The sequence below is a fragment of the Pleurodeles waltl genome, chromosome 7 (genome assembly GCF_031143425.1).
Source record: "Pleurodeles waltl isolate 20211129_DDA chromosome 7, aPleWal1.hap1.20221129, whole genome shotgun sequence".
In the NCBI taxonomy this organism is placed as follows: Eukaryota; Metazoa; Chordata; class Amphibia; order Caudata; family Salamandridae; genus Pleurodeles; species Pleurodeles waltl.
In genome coordinates this window covers 188536868-188555125 of record NC_090446.1, presented here as the reverse complement: position 1 = coordinate 188555125, position 18258 = coordinate 188536868, and the positions used below count along the sequence as shown (strand labels likewise).

Genomic DNA, 18258 nt, shown 5'->3' with positions numbered 1-18258 from the left:
TAGATAATCGAAAGACACATTTTAATTAAAAAAAAAAATACCTCACAGTGATTACTGGTAAAGTTAAGCACAATAGGAGAAAATGATTGATAAAAGTATTCAGTTAGTTTTCCATCGCAAGAGTTCGTACAAGCATAACAGAGGTGTAAAAAACCAGGCTTTCTTAATTTCTGACAAATTGGTAGTTTACAACAGCGTTTGTGTTTCATTTTCACATACATCACTAGTCGTCGTTCACTTCATTGCACTTTACCCAGAGGAGCTGTTTTTTGGTGAGATATTTTCACGTTACTGCTGTTACCGTTGAATTGTTGTTTTATTTTTATTTGTTGTGCTTTTGTTTTCCTTTTGTTCCTCGTCTTTTTTTATACCCAGTTTTTACTTGCAGTCTTACTGTATTATTTATTTTATTTTTTGGCATTTTGTCAATCACAATGGTGAAATTCGAGCTGTTGGCTCCTGGTAACCAAGAGGCATCTCTAGTAGTGACGCATGCACTACATTAATTTGTAGCTTTGTGCAGGAGTCTTTCTGACGCCTTCTGGTCAGGTCAATGTAATAGATCTTCTCACAATCTTGCATAGATCTTCCAGATATCTGCACATAGAGGGTGAGCAATTAAATCCACATAGTTAAGAGGAATCTACATATTAAACAAAACCTACAGACATTTCGCCAAGAAACGCCTTGTTCCTGATTTTTTTAAATATTGTGGGTCGACCCACAGTTAACTGCTTCACTAGACCTCCTCAGTCTTAAAGCTGCTACAAGCTGAAGTCTCGAGAAATACAAATTGCCTTTGTCAGTTCTCCTCATGAGCAGATGGTCCTCTAATAGACACAAAGCAACTGTGGGAGGCCCTTTCAAGAGGGTGATAAAGATCCGAACATGTGAGAGGTCTTATTCCATATAGAATGTCTATTCCACTGGAATACGCCACACCTGAGCATTGTCCGAATACCTCTTATATCGGAAGTACAAAGGATAACTGGAATCTAGCTATATCATCAACTGTTTCATCCCATGTAAACAGTATGCTACAAACCTGGTCACAATATTTTTCAATCAACAGTTATGAATTAAATAATAGATTACATTTCCAAAGAAGTAGCTATAAGGAAAGTAATGTCTAAAGTAACCTGTGTTTAAAAAACAGTTCAGGCAAGTCCATCACAGTGTCTTTGTTTTACCTTTACTGAGCTGGAACCAACTTTGGTTGTTTCAGATAATTCAGAGAATCTCTTAGTAGGAGAAACAGTGAATCCTTACCATTAACTTTGATAAGAAGGTATGTATCATCAGAATACAAGTAATAAATCAGCTATGTTCAGGTATAAGATTTATGGGGGTGCATGATGGCGATAAGGTGAGAAGAATGTGGTTCACGTTGGAGAACTCACATTTCATAGTAGAAAGGGGCAGTTAAATTATTCCCATCTGTCACGCACCCACCTGGTTCTGACCGCAGAGGCAATGCTGGATCTCTTATCCTCCAGGAGGGCAACCCACGATTAATGAACTCTAAACCCTTACATCATACTCAGCCCTCGAGGGGAAGGGGGTTGGGACAAAATAAGAAAAGATAGACTTACGGCACCAGTCTGGTCTGCTGCTTTGTGACACTACTGTAAGAGGTTGTGCACTCCCTGGACCTTTTTTGTTGGTGTTGCGGTAGTGCCCTGAAAATAACAAGAATAATAGTTTACCAACAGTGCTCGTCATACAAAATACTGTACACTTGCAGGCTTCACCACAAGTACTTTATGAGAGCATGTACAAATCAAGATTTAAGGCTGGAGTTTCTGGCACTCTAAAGAATCATTTCACATTCAGTTCTCTGTACGAGTTTGTATACATATATAGTGGACTCTAATAAGCGCTCTCTCATTCTTATCACAACAATTTGTCAAAAATTACTTGTGGGCTGATTTAGTTTCTGATATAATTCAAGTCCGGAGCGCCCACTCTGTAAAGGAGTTCGGTTTCCAGAAAGCGAGCTTTCTCTATTCAGAACTCAGTCTTATAGATAACCTTAGGCTTAATCTAAAGATTAGAGACAGGTAACCTGTGATCAAGTTCTTAGCTTTGTCTCTTATAATTAAAACTCAAACCTGAAGGAAGTTCTAGTAGCTTTAGACAGTGAGCAGAAGAGTAATCTCCACAATGGAAGCGAAGACAACAGAAGCGTCGAGGGCGTCTGGCTCAAAAGAGCTGCAGGGAGGCTTGGGCTGAGGAAGACTAGATCGCTGGAGAAATTCCGTTGACTCAGGAGTTGAGTGTGGGGGTGATGTTTACTCTAGAACGAGGCCAAGCACTGACTTGAGTTTTGGGTGCATTTGGAATACTCTATGGGTGTGGTTGACTCTTTAAAGACATGTGGCTCACATGGGACACAGGAATGTTCCAATGGGGCCTGGTAGAGAACATCTGTCAGCCTAATGAGTTTGACCTTCAATGAAAGCAGGTGCAATCACTTAACATTAGTAGTTGGAAACAAACAGAAGCAGGCAGAATCAATTAACAGCAGGTGGAGTCAACAGGTCATTGCAGTTAGAATCAATTAACATTAGAGATGTAGTCAGTAGGTCATGATAGTTGAACCAGTAAACATGAAACTAATGCCTATTACTCGCAAGTGTGCAAACCAAAAAACAAATTGGACAGCTTTACAAGAATGTTCTAATGGGTTCATGTGCTCTGGGAAGGGGCATGCCAAGGGGTTTTTATCCTAATGTCGCAGGAGGCCATGAAGTCCCACAGTGGAAATAAAACCTGATCCCTGTACACTAGACCAACTGTACAGATTGCGCAAGAGGAGGTTATGACACCATACTAACTTTCTAAGATTGGTCATTCAAGAAGAAGAGCACCATATCTGATAGGCACCTTCTTACACTAGTAACACACTTGAGATGACTGGCCAACATGTTGAAGGCCACTGAGTAATCTTTTAAGCGGGAACAGCTTTGCATCCCATCCTGGGTGCTTGTCACTGCATTCACAGTAACTAAGAGGTACACCTTAGTTGGATGGTCTCTAAGGTAGTTGTCAACATGAACCTGGTGAGCAGACATCATTCCATCCCTAAACTTTGTTTGTACAGATGGAAGAGATTTTCTACTTGGGTTGCAGGCTATGAGGTTGACCCAGTTCTGAGTGGAATTCCTCAGACTTTGGGTCTTACGGTCCCTTTAGCAAAGTCAGATTTAAAACAAAAAAACTAGATGAGTTCAGTGTGAACTGCCCTTTATGACCATTGTTGAATTTGGGATGGATTTATGACTCCCAGTAGGTCTTGATGCCCTCCTGCATCGGGACCGGCGCTACACTTCCGCCGGTTCCACACTTACTATAACGGTCACTCTGACCGTGTAACTTGTCTCAAACTTGTTTCAAATCGGACACCGGCCATCCTTTTTGGTATGCTCTAATATTTGATACAATTTGACTATTGCGACTGACTGGATACCATTGTGCCCTGAAGAAGTCCCTTTGGCGGCCGAAACACATTGGCTGTCCATTTACTGTACCAGTTGCTGTATTTACGGAACTGTGAGAATACCAAGTATTGGACTTGCAAAGAATTAAAAGGAAGATTCTTCACTATCGGCGCATTGGACTTTCTTTTCACTATACTCAACATGCTTGCCTGTGTGGCGGTGCACCGCCTATTTGGATTTCTCTTATTGGGGCTGTCTTGGCCTTTGAGGCTCTCTATGCAGCAGGGGCCTTGGTGGAGTTGCACGCCTGTGGATGCTACAAATCAGTATCTTTATACTTAGCACTGTGATTCAAAAGGCACTCATAGGGATTAGTGCAGTATCTATGAGCTTGCTGCATTTTGTTCTCTAGCTAGGTCTTGATGCCCATCTTCTCCCTAAACTCTGGTAATATATAACATTCTCTTTCCAACTCCATATTTGATTTATGCCATGGTATTTTTTTATGCATTAAAAGGTATTTAGCCAAAACCTGGATGAAAGATAACATCACATCAAAGAGGACCTATGACTAGGAATATAATGAAAGCAGTTCCATATGTAAAGGTATTGCAACAAACGATCAATGAGGCAGTAAATCATAATTTACATGTCAATTTAACTGTAATGTGGTGAGAAAATAAAATATCTGATAGAATTCTACTTGCAGATTCCTTACCTTTGAATTTCCCCCAGGTGCCAGACTGGATCTGGAGAGCTTTCTGAGCAGTACCCCTGAGCGCCGTTAGATTGCCTCGTTATGCTCCGCATCCATTGACCACATCGTCCGCTCAGGATATGACGTTGCAGGTCCTCCATGGGCGCTAGCCTGGTGCGCTGACATCAGTTCTTTTCTTTCCACGCCAGCTAACTAGCACCGATCCGAAGAGCGTTACCCTACAGTCACTTTTTGACTGGCCTTTTTTCAACTTTTAGTCAAGGTTTTTTTTTTTGTTTTCCTGGTGCATCAAAGATGTCATTGAGGAAGTCCAGGTTTAAGCCCTGCAGTTCTTGTCTTCGGGCAATGTCTGTGACGGATCCGCATCTTGTGTGACTTTGGTGCCTGGAGCTCGACCACAACCCAAAGTCATGCTCCAAGTGTCGGCCCATACATCCAGAGGCTTTGAGGGAGCGGTCCCTGAAGATGATGGCAGCCCGGCGCTCGACTTTGTGCAAGTCGAGGTCCCGGTCGAGAGGAAGGTCCCTGGAGCGGTCGCAGAGTCCTCCATCATCATCATCTCACTCCAAGACCATAGGGCGATCAGGTAACTCGAGGCACAAGAAGAAGACCAAGAAGTTGAAGCATTCTTCAACTTCTCATCTGTCAGCCGACAGGATGAGAGAGCATTGGCACTCCAGGCCTCGGAATAAGGAATCTGCGCCTTTGCCGACTCTGCTCCTTTCATGGTTTCTGGAGCGACCCATGCTCAACTTGGAAAGTTTTATGAGGCCATGCACCTCATTTTTAGGCAGCCTGACACCCGATGAGTGCCTTTTTTGTTTTGGCCTTGCAGAGTCAGGAGGGGCCCTTTCGGTTCCACCCGCAGCTTTGGCCTTTGTGCCGAAGAGCACCCATGGATCCAGTACTGGATCCAGACTGGCGTCGGTCGTACCACCCTGACTTTCCCCAACGCTGTTCCCGATGCCGACACTCTTGGCGCTGTCTGCTCCCACAGGTGGTGTCATCCCTATTGTCATTGTCAACTCTGACAAACACCCGGATGGGCATTGTACGGCCCAACTCTGATGCTGGCAGGAGATTGCCTGTTACGTCGGATCCTGAGCCCCTTTCTTATCGGCTAGGTTACAGTGAGAAATGGGAGGGGTTGCTGGGCCCTTTAGAATACCAGCTCCAGACCCTATCGACTGGTGGACAGACTTTGGTAAGGCCAGTGGACTTGATGCTCCTCCAGTTGCTGACATGCTTTCTCCTCCTATTGTGGTGATGGAGGAGGGAGCTTCTTATTGAATGGTGGTGAGAAGAGCAGCTGAGGTCTTTGACCTTGAGTTGCCTACAGTGGCAGTCAGGACTAACCACCTGACAGAGGTGATGTAGCCTGGGACTTCCTCCTCAGAACCCATGCTCCCCGTTAATGAAGCCCTTACGGATGTCCTACTGGGTACGTGGTCCCTGCCCAGGACAGGGGCTCCTGTGGACAGAACAATTGCCCGTTGCCTTGCCCCGCTCCAGTGTACCCAGGCTTTCTTCATCATCATCATCAACACATCGCTTTATTCGGTTAATTTAAACCATCAAAGCAAAAATCACACAATACAAAGATTAAAATATAAAACCCATAAATATCTTACATTCAAAAATACATAAGAAATATAAAAACACAAATACTAAAATCTAGGTGGTATTTCTCTTAACAAGATGCGTAGCTACCTAGACCCTGTTCCTTAAGTTAGCCAAAGTATCATCCAACAAGATAACACACTAATCATAGGGCCTCGTAGTAATCAAGAAAAACATTTTAAGTGGCGAATTCGTATGTACCATGCAGCTGCAAGAAACTTGCTGATTGCACAGAACAGGGGACAAGAAGTATCCCTCATCATAATCCTTAAGGCATCCATACAACATCTGATCCCCATGTTCTTGCAAACTGGGCGTAGCCACCTCTGACGAGCAATCCTATACGCTGGGCACATGAACATACAATGCACAATGGTTTCAGAAGAACTGCTACAGCTCAGGCATAATTCATTACTCAGAGCAGAATCCCGATTATTACCAAAAGATTTAAGAGGTAGGCATCCGTATCTGAACTGAATATACAAACTTTTGCTTAATGGATCAGTAATAAGATCCAAAAACGGTTCAAAACACGGATGCCACTTGGTGTTAAAAAATTGAGAAGTCAATCTGCCATGAGACATATGTAGCAGATAGTTTCCCCTGACATATGCCCAATAAGCTGTTTTTAAATGATTCTTCTGCTCTTTCCTTAAATTGTAAGGATGGCTCCGGTAGTTACTAAGACCCAGGATATGGAACCATTTTGAGATGTGCTTAAACCAAGGAATGGTAAGCACGTTGGGTCTGTCTAGAATGTCTTGGATGGATTCCTTATATGTAAGTAGCTCAGGAGTAGTCCAAACACGTACCCAGAAAAGCAGTGGTCTTAAAGCTATAATATCTGTGATACGTGCAAGTCCGAGGTCCCAGAACATTGGTAGCAAAGGAGTATTTCGTGGACAAGCTAAGAGTGATCTTACAAAATTATTTTCTCCTATTGAAAGTTTACCAACATTCGAGTATCCCCAGATTTGTGCCCCGTAGACCACAGCACCCTGAGCCTTTGCCCGATAAATTTTAACTGCTGTAGTGACTACTCTCTCAATAGTCGACTTGTGGAAACGCAGAATTGCCCCAGATCTATGTGCCAGGAGGGCTGAGATTTTATCAATCTGGGCCTCCCACTGCATATCTTACTAATTCTGACCCCCAGGTAATCAATGGAGCATACCTTACTCAATGGGGTCCCATTGTAAAGGATGGTATATCCTTTGGTGGGACCACGTCCCAAGGTCATAACTTTGGTTTTGGTGTGATTAAGGTCCAACCCAAAATCATCACAAAACGAACTGAACCTGTCCATTAATACCTGTAGGCCCATCGGTGTTCGGGAGATCAGAAGGGAATCATCAGCGAATAACAAAATCGGGATTTTTGTGTTATTCAAAGAGGGCACATCATTTTGACAATCAGTAATAACTTGCACTACCTCATTAATGAACAGAATAAAAAGAGTCGGAGCAAGAACACAACCCTGTCGTACCCCTCTCCTGATATCTATTCTATCAGTGAGTTCCCCCTGGTTGCCCCATCTTACTTGTGCATATGTGTTCTCATGCAATCTTTGGATTAAATGTACTAGATTCTCTGGGGTACCAATTTTGTTCAAAACTCCCCATAGTTTCTCTCTTGGCACAAGATCAAAGGCAGATCTCAAGTCTACAAAGGCCAAATATAACTTCTGTCTGGCTAAGATGACATACTTCCAGAATAATAGTGACAACCTAAAGACTTGGTCCATAGTGTTGGTTTTTGAGCGGAATCCAGCCTGTAAAGGGGATAAAATCTGGTTCTTCAGAACCCATTCCGTAAATCTGGCCAAAATTTGTTTCGCAAAGATCTTTTGAAGGATGTCAATAAGGCTAATCAGTCGATAGTTCACTGGCAAACCTACATCGCCTTTCTTGTATCGAGGAATTATTTCTGCACCGTGCCATGAATCAGGAATGGGACCAACTGCTGCTATAGCATTGGACAATAGATTGATATACCATGCCCATGTAGTGGGTTCAGATTTGAACAAATCCCCAGGTATCTTGTCAGGGCCAGGGGCTTTAGCTGGCCTCAGAGAATTAATAGCATCTGTTGTTTCAGCTATTGTAAAGACAATGCTCTCAGAGGAGCTATTTGTGGGAGCTACAACATCATCATATCTGACAACCTTAGAATCAGGCGATACAGGGTAGGCATAAATTTCGGAAAAATGGGTCACCAATCTTTCAGGTTGAATATATGCGCTGATGGAATCATTTCCCCCTCTTGATCTGCAAGCCAGCAATCTCCAGAAAGAACCATCATCCTGATTTTTAACTGCAACTAGTAACCTCTGCCAGATTTCATCTTCCCAGCTCTTTTTTGCTTGCTTCAGGGCCTTATCATATTTGGATCTAGCATCCACAATATCCTCTTGGGAGAGGTTTTTTAATGATTCTTTTAAATTAGATCTTGCTTGATCACAATCCTTGTTATACCATTCTTTAAAATAAATAATATCAAGTGACCGCCTTAGGGGAACTTCTTTATAGAAAATGCCCCGTAGGGTATCCACCAATTCTTTATGGATTGTCAGAATAGGAATAGTAGCAACCTCTTGTTCGCCAAAAACCGAGAAGAAATTTAAGAATGATGAATAGATATCCCTGATCTGATATGGATTTGCTGCCACATTTTGCCAGCTAACACGAGTTCGTCTGTGATTCAGACGAGGGGTTGGGACATTAGTAATCTCTGTGTGTCGAGCTCTTAAAAAAGCTTGGTTGGTTAGTACAAGACACAGGGGATTGTGATCGCTGTTTTGGTGAGAAATAATTTCCACATCTAATGTACTTGACCAAAGCCTGATATCCACCAGAATGTAATCAATAGTGCTAAATTAAATAGTGAGTATTGGCCCAACGTTAAACTCCCACTAATAGTGGTATGCAATAAAAAGGATGGGGAGAACTTCAAGGAGCTAATTATCCCTAAAGCTACAGTTCAGTACCCCTTCCTATAGGCAGCCACTGCAATCACTACTGTCCAAGTACATGTAAGAGCCCAATAGCCACGTACTGTGTCAGAAAAAATGTGTACTTCGTTCTTAGGGGCTGGCCCAGCCCAGCCTCTTCCAGGCATTGACGGGCGCAGGACGGGCCCGCCCTTGGTCTGCGCGCGTCCCACGCAGTGGTGATGTGCGGCGCGCTATAAGCGCCCGCGATGAAGGGGCCGCCCCCCCCTGGCCGTCGGCAGTGGCACAAGGGATCATGGGACTTGGTGTCCCACCAGGTCCCAAAGTCAGCGGGAGCAGCGAGCGATGATGTGCGGCGCGCTATAAGCGCCCGCGATTAAGGGGCCGCCCCCCCCCTGGCAGTCGGCAGTGGCACAAGGGATCCTGGGACTTGGTGTCCCACCAGGCCTCAAAGTCAGCCGGATCAGCGAGCAATGATGTGCGGCGCGCTATAAGTGCCCGCGATGAACGGGCCGCCCCCCATTGGCAGTCGGCAGTGGCACAAGGGATCCTGGGACTTGGTGTCCCACCAGGTCCCAAAGTCAGCGGGAGCTTATAGCGCGCCACACATCATCGCTCGCTGCTCCTGCTGACTTTGGGACCTGGTGGGACACCAAGTCCCAGGATCCCTTGTGCCACTGCTGACTGCCAGGGGGGGGCTTTCTTACACAACACCCTACCCCTGAGAGCTTGGTCATCCAAGCCTCCACTTCCCAGAGCACGTTTCCTTCTACACCCCTCGATAGGGAATCCAAAAGGTTGGGTATACTTGGGAAGAAGATTTTTTCTTCCACCAGCCTAGCATTGCAGTTCGTGAACACTGCATGTATTTTGGGCCGTTATTCGCACACACTGTGGGATACGGTAGCACAAGTGCTACCACAGGTCCTGTAGGTGGACTGGGCTGTACTCTCTGTTGCCGAGGGGAGAGACGCAGCAAAGTTCACCATCCGTTGTAAACTGGACATGACTGACTTGCTAGGCAGAGTGGGTTTGTCAACAGTGGCCCTGAGGTGCCACGCCTGGCTGCGGATGTCTGGCTTTTCAGGGGAAATCCAGACTACTTTGATGGATTTTCAGGGGATGTCCAGACTACTTTGATGGACATGCCCTTGAATGGCACCCTTCACTTCGGAGGCAAGGCAGACTCTGTGCTCAAGCGCTTCAAGGATTCTCATGTTAAGGCTAGTTCCTTGGGCCTTGCTGCAGCCCCTTGTCACCCTAGGTCTGCCTTTCACTCCTTTTAAGGCTACAAAAAGAACCTCCAATCGAGTCTATTCCCAGCCCACTACTGTGAGACACATGCTGCCCAGCCTCTGCATGGCCGAGGTCAGGGGATCTACTGACCTCATGGATCAGAGAACCAGCGGTCTGGCCAGTCCCTCCCCCACTCCTTGCAGGAGCATCTAAGCCAGTGGTTCCCAACCTTTTGACTTGTGTAGACCCCCACTTCATGATTACTGGAACCCGGGGACCCCCACTGAATCATTATTGGAATCCAGGGACTCCCCCACTGAGTAATGACTGAAAGATGGGGGCCTAATCTATTAATATTAAATAATTTACTGAGCAGCCGTGGACCCCCTGAGGAGGCTCCGGGGACCCCCAGGGGTCCCCGGGCACAGGTTAGGAACCACTGCTCTAAGCGGTCCTAGTCTGACTCCCCATCACGGGTCAGTCAGAGGCAGGATTCTCCATCAGCAACTCCGCTATCAATCCATCACGTCATACAGATGGGGTTTGTAGGTTGTCCAAAGGGGCTACTCCCGCCCCTTGGCGATTATCCATCCATGCCACTACCATTATACGATCGGATGATGGAGGATCACTAGTTCTTTCTCCACAAATAATTTGCGGCTCTCTTGGCCAAAGGAGCCATAGAGCGGATTCCCGTGTCAGAAGTAGGCCTTGGTTCAATCAATTAGTCATGGTCATGTATAGCGCACTACTCACCCATAGGGTCTCAAAGCGCTGAGGAGTGGCCCCACAGATCAGTCAAAGAGCCATGTCTTGCAGTCCTTCCTGAACTGAGGCAACAATGGTGACTGACTGCTGTGCAATGGTAAGGTGTTCCAGCTTTTTGCTGCCAGGTATGAAAACAATCTTCCTCCAGCCAAGGACTTCTTTATTCGGGGTACGTTTGCGAGAGACTGTTGGGACGGGCTGAGAGGTCTGGAAGAGGAGTACCAGTTGTTGAGGTAGTTGGATCCGTCATTGTCGAGGTCTTTGTAAGTGTGTAAGAGGAGTTTAAAGTTGATTCTCTTCTCGACGCTGAGCCAATGGAGGATCTTCAGGTGTTCTTTGATGTGTTCTGGCTGCTATTCCCGCCACTTTCTGATGCCCAAAAAGGACAAGGCCCTCCACCTTATTCTAGACCTTCGATCCCTCAATCTCTTGCTCAATAAGGAGAAGTTCACAATGCTCACTCGGGCTCAGGTTTTATCTGCTCTGGACCTAGGAGACTGGATGATAGTGTTGGACTTGCAGGATGCTAATTTTTATATTCCCTCCTGCCTGCCCATAGATATTAGTTGTGGTTCATGGTAGGCCACAAGCACATTCAGTTCACCGTGCTCCCCTTTGGCCTTACCAGCACTCCTCAGGTGTTCACCAATGTGATGCCTGTGGTCGCAGCTCATCTGAACAGGTCAGGGGTTTGTCTTCCCCTATCTCGATGACTGGCTGTTGAAGGCGGGTTCGCCATGGGCTTTTGTTTCCCACTTCCAGACTACGGCAGACCTCCTGCATTCGATGGGGTTCACTATAAATGTGCCAAAGTCACACCCGACTCTCACTCCCTTTTCATCGGAGCAGTGCAGTTTCTGACTTTTCCTCACGAGCGGTAAGTCCAGGGATAATCAGGCTATGATATTGATGTTTCAGCCTCTATCCTGGATTTTAGTGAGAATGACTCCGAAGCTGCTAGGTCTCATGGCCTCCTGCATCCTGCTGGTGACACATGCCAGATGGCATATGCAAGCTCTGCAGTGGGACTTGAAGTTTCAGTTGGCGCAGCATCAGGGGAATCTCTCTGACAAGATCCATATCTCTGAGGGAACTGTTCAAGGTCTCGAGTGGTGGTTAACAAACCGCGATTGGGTCAGAGGCAGATCCCTCTCCCTTCCCCACCCGGTTCTGACAGTAGTGATAGATGCATCACTCTTGGGAATGGGGAAGCCATATGTAAGAGGTGGTAATCAGAGGCATCTGGTCTCCTGTGGAGTCCAGGCTCCACTTCAGCCTGTTGGCGCTCGGTGCGATCTGGCTAGCTTTGCTGGTATTTCTTCCAACTGGCAATTAGAAGGTGGTGCAAGTGTTCAGGGAGAACACCACTCCCATGTGGTACTGCAACAAGCAGGGTGGGGTTGGGTCATGGACCCTTTGTCAAGAAGCTCTGTGGCTCTCGACGTGGCTGGAACAGCAGGGCATATCCATGGTGTTTCAACATCTGGCGGCCTCTGTGAATGCTAAAGCAGACAAATTCAGCCAAAAATGTCTACAGCAGTGGTTCCCAAACTGTGCGCCGCGGCTCCCTGGTGCGCCCTCAAAACTAGCCATGGGCGCCGCACACAGTCTGGAAACCACTCGGAGGTGCTTTGAATCGGCAGCTTTTCATCGTGGTATTGGAAACAAAACCCCCTGCATTAATTATTGTGACCAGCGGAGGGCGCCAAAGTACCATTAATAATATCCCTATGACCAAAGAACAAAAATAGTTTCCAATAAATGGGTTTCAGCAACCTGAAGGAGAGAATAAAGAAAACAAACTGTAAATAGTGTAGGTACAGGTACAGGCTGGGATTACGTTCCCCCACCCGCCAAAAAAAAGTTACATAATGGGGAGCCGTGGCCAACACGGCCAATAGGTCAAAGGAGCCGGGGATCGAAAAAGTTTGGGAACCACTGGTCTACAGGATCACAAATGACGTCTCCATCCGGAGGTGGCGCAAGGTCTCTCTCAGTAGTGGGGAGTGCATTGATTAGATCTGCTTCCTCCGAAGAGGACGTACAATGTCAGCAGTTTTGCGCGTTGGAGTTTCCAAGGTGGCTATCGCTCAGAGACACTTATCATCTTGAGTGGAGCTCAGGCCTCCTTCACACCTTTCCGCCCATACCACTTCTGCCCAGAGTTCTCAAGAATGACTGGGCCCAAATAATCCTTTTGGCTTCAGACTGAGCACAGAGACTGGTATCCCGAGCTGTTGAGCATGTCCATCGATCCTCTGATCAGGCTGCCCCTTTGGTAGGGTCTTCGGTTGCATCAGCACGGGAGAATTCTGCACCCACGCCTCTCCACTCTGCCTTCTTGCATGGAGATTGAGCGGCGACAGTTGGCAGTTCTTGACCTTCGAACTGAAGTCTGTAATGCAGTCTTGTCAGCCAGGCATCTCTCCACCAACCCGTTGTTTGAAGAACTTTGTGGTATGGTGCACAGACAAGTCTTTTGCCCCACCGCACGACCTTCTCTCTGAGTTCCTGATGTTTATCCATTTTCCGGCCCAGCAGGGCTCTGCAGGGGGCACTCTGAAAGGTTATTTGTCTTTTTCTGCTTTTTTGAGGTTGTCTGATGAACCCTCTTTGTTTAAGTCTCCTATTGTACATAAGTTCCTTAGAGATTTTATACATATCTTTCCTCCATCTCAATTAATTATGCCCCAATGGGATTTGAATTAGGTTTTGACATTTTTATGTGCACACCGTCAGAGCCTCTCCACAATAGTCCTTTCAGGCATCTCACTTTAAAATCTGCCTTCCTTGTAGTTATTACATCTGCCTGCAGGGTGAATGAACTGCAGGCATTGTCATCTAAGCCACCCTACCTTTTCATCTATCCCTACAAAGTGGTGCTTCGCGCTGGGGCTTCTTTTCTACCCAGAGTGGTTATGCCCTTTCATGTAGGCCAATCCATCACCTTACCTACTTTTTTTCACACCCCCACGTCCCTCAAAGGAAGAGGGGAGACTACACCACCTGGATCCTTATAGAGCATTGACGTTCTACGTTGAAGGTCGGGCAGTGCAGAAGCAGGCCATCTCCAGTGGGCCTGCCTTTGCATTAAGATCTGCTATGCAATGGCCAAAAAGCAATAACCTTAAGTTTTGCATGCTTATTCTAACCGATGTACAGCTGCGACCACTGCGTTAGCACGTGGTGTTCCAGTCCTTGACGTCAATGAGGTGGTAGCCTGGGCTTCTCTGCATATGTTTACGAAACACGACTGCCTGGACAGTCAGTTTCGTAGGGACAGGTACTTTGCCCATTTGGTGCTGCTGGACTTTCTAGTGTGATCTTACCCACCTCCATGTATGGTATTGCTTGGTTATCTATTCAAAGTTAAGGAAGCTGCAACTAGAAGTGTCTATCAGATGAACCAGTTATTTACATTCTGGAACACTTTTTCTGGTGGACGTATTCTAGTTGCAGATTCCTTATCGACCCACCCGTCCTCCCCTCTCTGCAAATTGATTTCTAGGGACAGGGACTCTCCCTTAGTGGCCGCAGTTTTGACATACCAATAGTCAGTGTTCTTCATGACCCTGCACTTCTGGCATGGAAAGTCGTGAAAAGAAACTGAAGTCCGTGCGCTGGGGTGTCTCCTTTGTAGGACCCGTGACTTCATATCCGACGCGGGCGACAACGGACATGGAGCCGATTGACACCACCTAATGGCATGCAGGGGTACGCCTCAGAAAATTCTCTGGATCCAGTCTGATACCTGGGGGAAATTCAAAGGTAAGGATTTTGCAAATAGAATTTGTCTCCACCAGAAAAGGTGTTACCGAACACCTTTGCACTGTAGTAATAGATGAATAATTGTACTTTTATTAATACAATTGTTCTAAATAACATGCTACTGTGTTATTGGGACACATTTATTTTCACTGCCATGGCATGCATCTATCTGTTTATCCAGCTATCCATAGGGAGAAAGAGAGAGATTATACATGTATTAAAAGTACTTTGTACACACAAATCTTGGCTAGAATTTCATACTTTATTTTTGCATAACTGAGGTTGCACTGTACCTACACTGTTTCTTGAATTAAGACTTCAAGTCCTGACCCAGTCTAACTAAATAGTCAAAGACTTTTAGGTGACCCCCCACTTTCTGTTGTAAAATGTGTACCTTGACTGCTTACTGCTAGGGACGCTCAATATCTTCTTATTTATAGGGCCCGTGTGGCCCCTGTACTTACCCACTGGAGGAAACTCGGCTGGCACTTCTTTAATTTTCTTCATATATGTTTTGAAAATGGGGGACACTTTGTATTTATATATGGGTATTTCTGCTCTTTATTAGAGACATTATTCGTACGTGTTTTTCTTTTTCAATTTGCCTACACTGAAATGATTTAATTTTGTGTCCCTTGCAGCTGAAAAGTTGGAGTGTGGAAGAACTTCAAAGAAGACTCACTGCTCTTGACCCCATGATGGAACAGGAAATTGAAGCCATCAGGCAGCGGTACCAGTCAAAACGACAGCCTATACTTGAAGCCATTGATGCCAAGAAACGTCGGCAGCAAAGTTTCTGAGCAAAAAAAAAGATAACCAGTCAAAAAGACTTGAAATCTCTGAAATAGTCAGTTAATGGATTGTTTTTATATAATATTTCAGCTGTAGCAAATAATGAGATCAACACACTGGTTTACATTTGCATCCATCTTTAAGAACTCAGGAATCTCATGAAATGATGGAGGCCTAATTGATTTCCTGGCCAAGATTCAGCAACCATATTTCAAGCGCCTGCCTGACTACTAAAGCAGCTGAGGCTTGATTCTGGCAAACTTACACATCAGTATTGTGCATTACCACTTCACCTCCTTCAGACTTGACCACTTACACGCCTCCTCCACTGCCAAGCGTTTAACTATCCAAATCCAGCCCTCATCCATTCAGTGCTCTTGCTTGGATTGCACAAAATCAGACTCCAGGCTTTCACAACTCCTTTCAGACGTCTTCGACCTGAGGACATCCCAGCCCAGATTTACGCATTATAGAAGCCCTGTTACAGTTCATTAACACTATCATAGGTGTGTGCTGCAGTAAGGGCCTGCTCAGCTTCAGTACAGTCTTCCCTAGTCTGATTCAGCTAGGTTCTCCCTCCTATTGAGGGTGTTGGCAGACACAGCCCTGTGGGCCTTTGACCACGAAAACAGATGGCCTACAGTGAGGGAATGTAGTCTTTAAATAGAAGCTGTTCTGCAGGCGGCCATTTGCAGAACGGAAAGTGTCTGGGATGGCGTTCTGAAAGGAACTGCTATCAACTGTAGATGGTGGATAACCAGATTGAAGTTCTATTACTTTCATTACCATGTTAAACTTCCAGGACCCTTAAAGTGAATTTTTGGCAGATGACCACATAACACTTCTATGCAGTCACTGCTATAAATAGCTTGCAATTGTAGCAGTGCTGAGTGCATGGTATGAACTGTAATATTCCTGCCAAGTGCACTTTAACTTTTCAGAGCAGACGTTTGTGTCATCGGCTTCGTAGTTAAAGACAGTGTACTTGTACTGATTCCGTTGCATCAAATAGTTCCTAAAATGTTTTAAACTTTTACCGGAACCTGAGTGAGGCTACTCTGTGTGTCCACACACCAATGCCAGCAACTAACGTTTTGCAGAATCCGGCCCATTGTGTTTGTGCTTTAGCGGCCATGCACTTACAATGCTGAAATCGGGAGGGCTTCCTGTGTTTTACAAACGTTCTTTAAAGCATTCGCCTTAATAAGTTTTAAAGCACCAATGCTGTTTGACTACTGTATTTTAACTATGTTTTTTTTTATACTCCGAATGTTCTGTATATAGTGCTTTGGAAAACTGCTGTATTTCTAAATTCGAGGATCGTACAGAGAAAGTGACTTGGTTCTATAACTCGGTGATAAGTAGTAATAATGAGACATATCTCCTGCTCACACAAGTGTCACCAACATTTAATGTTGATGAAATTAAAGATAAATCTCTGCTCTCAAATGTTAACCATAGTCCTGACCAATTTCCCGTTCCAGATGGTTCTGAGAACTTTTTCTGAAAAAAGTCCTTCATGGTTTAGAGTCCTTATAGGGCTATGGAAGCGCAACCCCATATGGGCCCGGACTCAAAGTGGTCGTCCGATTCCTATCTCCCACTTGACTCCTTCTCTCTCTGCTTTTATAGCCTTTCATTGCCGAATACAAGTGGTACGGATAGAAGAATATGAACGTTTTCAGTTTCCCAGTACATTAAAAAGCCAGCTTTAGAACTTCCATTACGGGCACGGCTTTTAGTCCTATTTTCATTTCAAACTACGCTTTTCATCATTTAAGTATAGGAGCTAGCAGGGCATCTCGACGCTTGTACGACCTGATGTATGCTCACGATATACTTCTGTGGCAAGAGAAGTTGCACTCAACCGCATTCTGCCTTTTTTAGGATGTATTTTATAGCCAGTTGCAAGTTTGGTACTTGAGATAATAAAAATGGGACACAGGTTTGTGTTTCAGAAATGTGAGCCATCTCTCAGTATAAGATTAAGCGCTACATTTTATTTAAATTGCTTGTTTTGAATGTGTATATCTGACAAAATGTTATTTTCGTTTGTTAAAAAAAACAAAAAACTTTTACATATGTTTTTAATAAATTTCAAAACATTTAACCCAGCTATTGTCATTTTTTAAAGCAATACACATCACACTATAATAAATATGAAGTTAAATGCTTATAGTAGGCATTTTTCACAAGCGTTATGCTTGCATTGTTCTCTCCGATATTGTTAAATAAGTGTTCAGTGCGGGTATTATTATTCAAAATATAAATCACTGCAGTATATTCCTAGACATTTTTATATTATTTATTGCCTAGGAATGTGCTAAAACTGCTTTTGCTCGCTTTTGTGTGCTTAAACTCACTGGTTGCTAGAGATTCATCATTAGTTTCTAAACTAAGTTCATCCTTAAGGCAATTTGAGATTAGGTCCAGGTATAATCTGTCACCAGCTTCATGTACTTGGATAGAGTGCCATATTGCCATATCTCCGGTAAGGTTAGCCATAGTTAAAAAGATTTGTCGTCCGCTTCTGTATACAAGGCCAAGGTAGTCAGAGACCAAGAATAAGCGAGGGATGTTCAATAAAATCCAGTCAGATTCATTTTAGACAAGTTGTAACGGATGAAGGGTAGAAGCATGAAGCCCTAGATATAGGGTGTTTGCATGATCAAGTCTCAACACCAACTATAATACCTGTGACATTAAAATGTGTATCCTAGGCGAGAAAAAGAAGTACCTTTCATAAAGGTCTTGGATGCCACTTTATTGAAGTGAGGTTAAAAAGATAGGTTATTGTCAAAATGCCTACATTTTTTTCTCTAGAAGGTCCAAAGAATCTGGCTTCAAATAGCAGGCTTTACAAGAGGGAGTGGGTGCATAATGTCTTGGTCTTGTTGTCATTAAGCTTCAGGCAGTTGACATTCATCCACCCTACCTCTTCCAATAGGCAAGTTCAAAAGTTACCA

The 18258-nt window shown here is 44.8% G+C and overlaps 1 protein-coding gene across 1 annotated transcript in view; it reads left to right on the top strand.

The window, feature by feature from the left end:
- The window catches only part of STK4 (serine/threonine kinase 4), a 214606-nt gene extending 197204 nt beyond the window's left edge, over positions 1-17402 (top strand). Inside the window, exon 11 of the mRNA XM_069243539.1 lies at positions 15142-17402. Coding sequence (XP_069099640.1) covers positions 15142-15300 — 159 coding nt within the window. The 3' untranslated portion in view covers positions 15301-17402. The remainder of the gene's footprint in view (positions 1-15141) is intronic.
- The last annotated feature ends 856 nt before the right edge of the window (positions 17403-18258 follow it).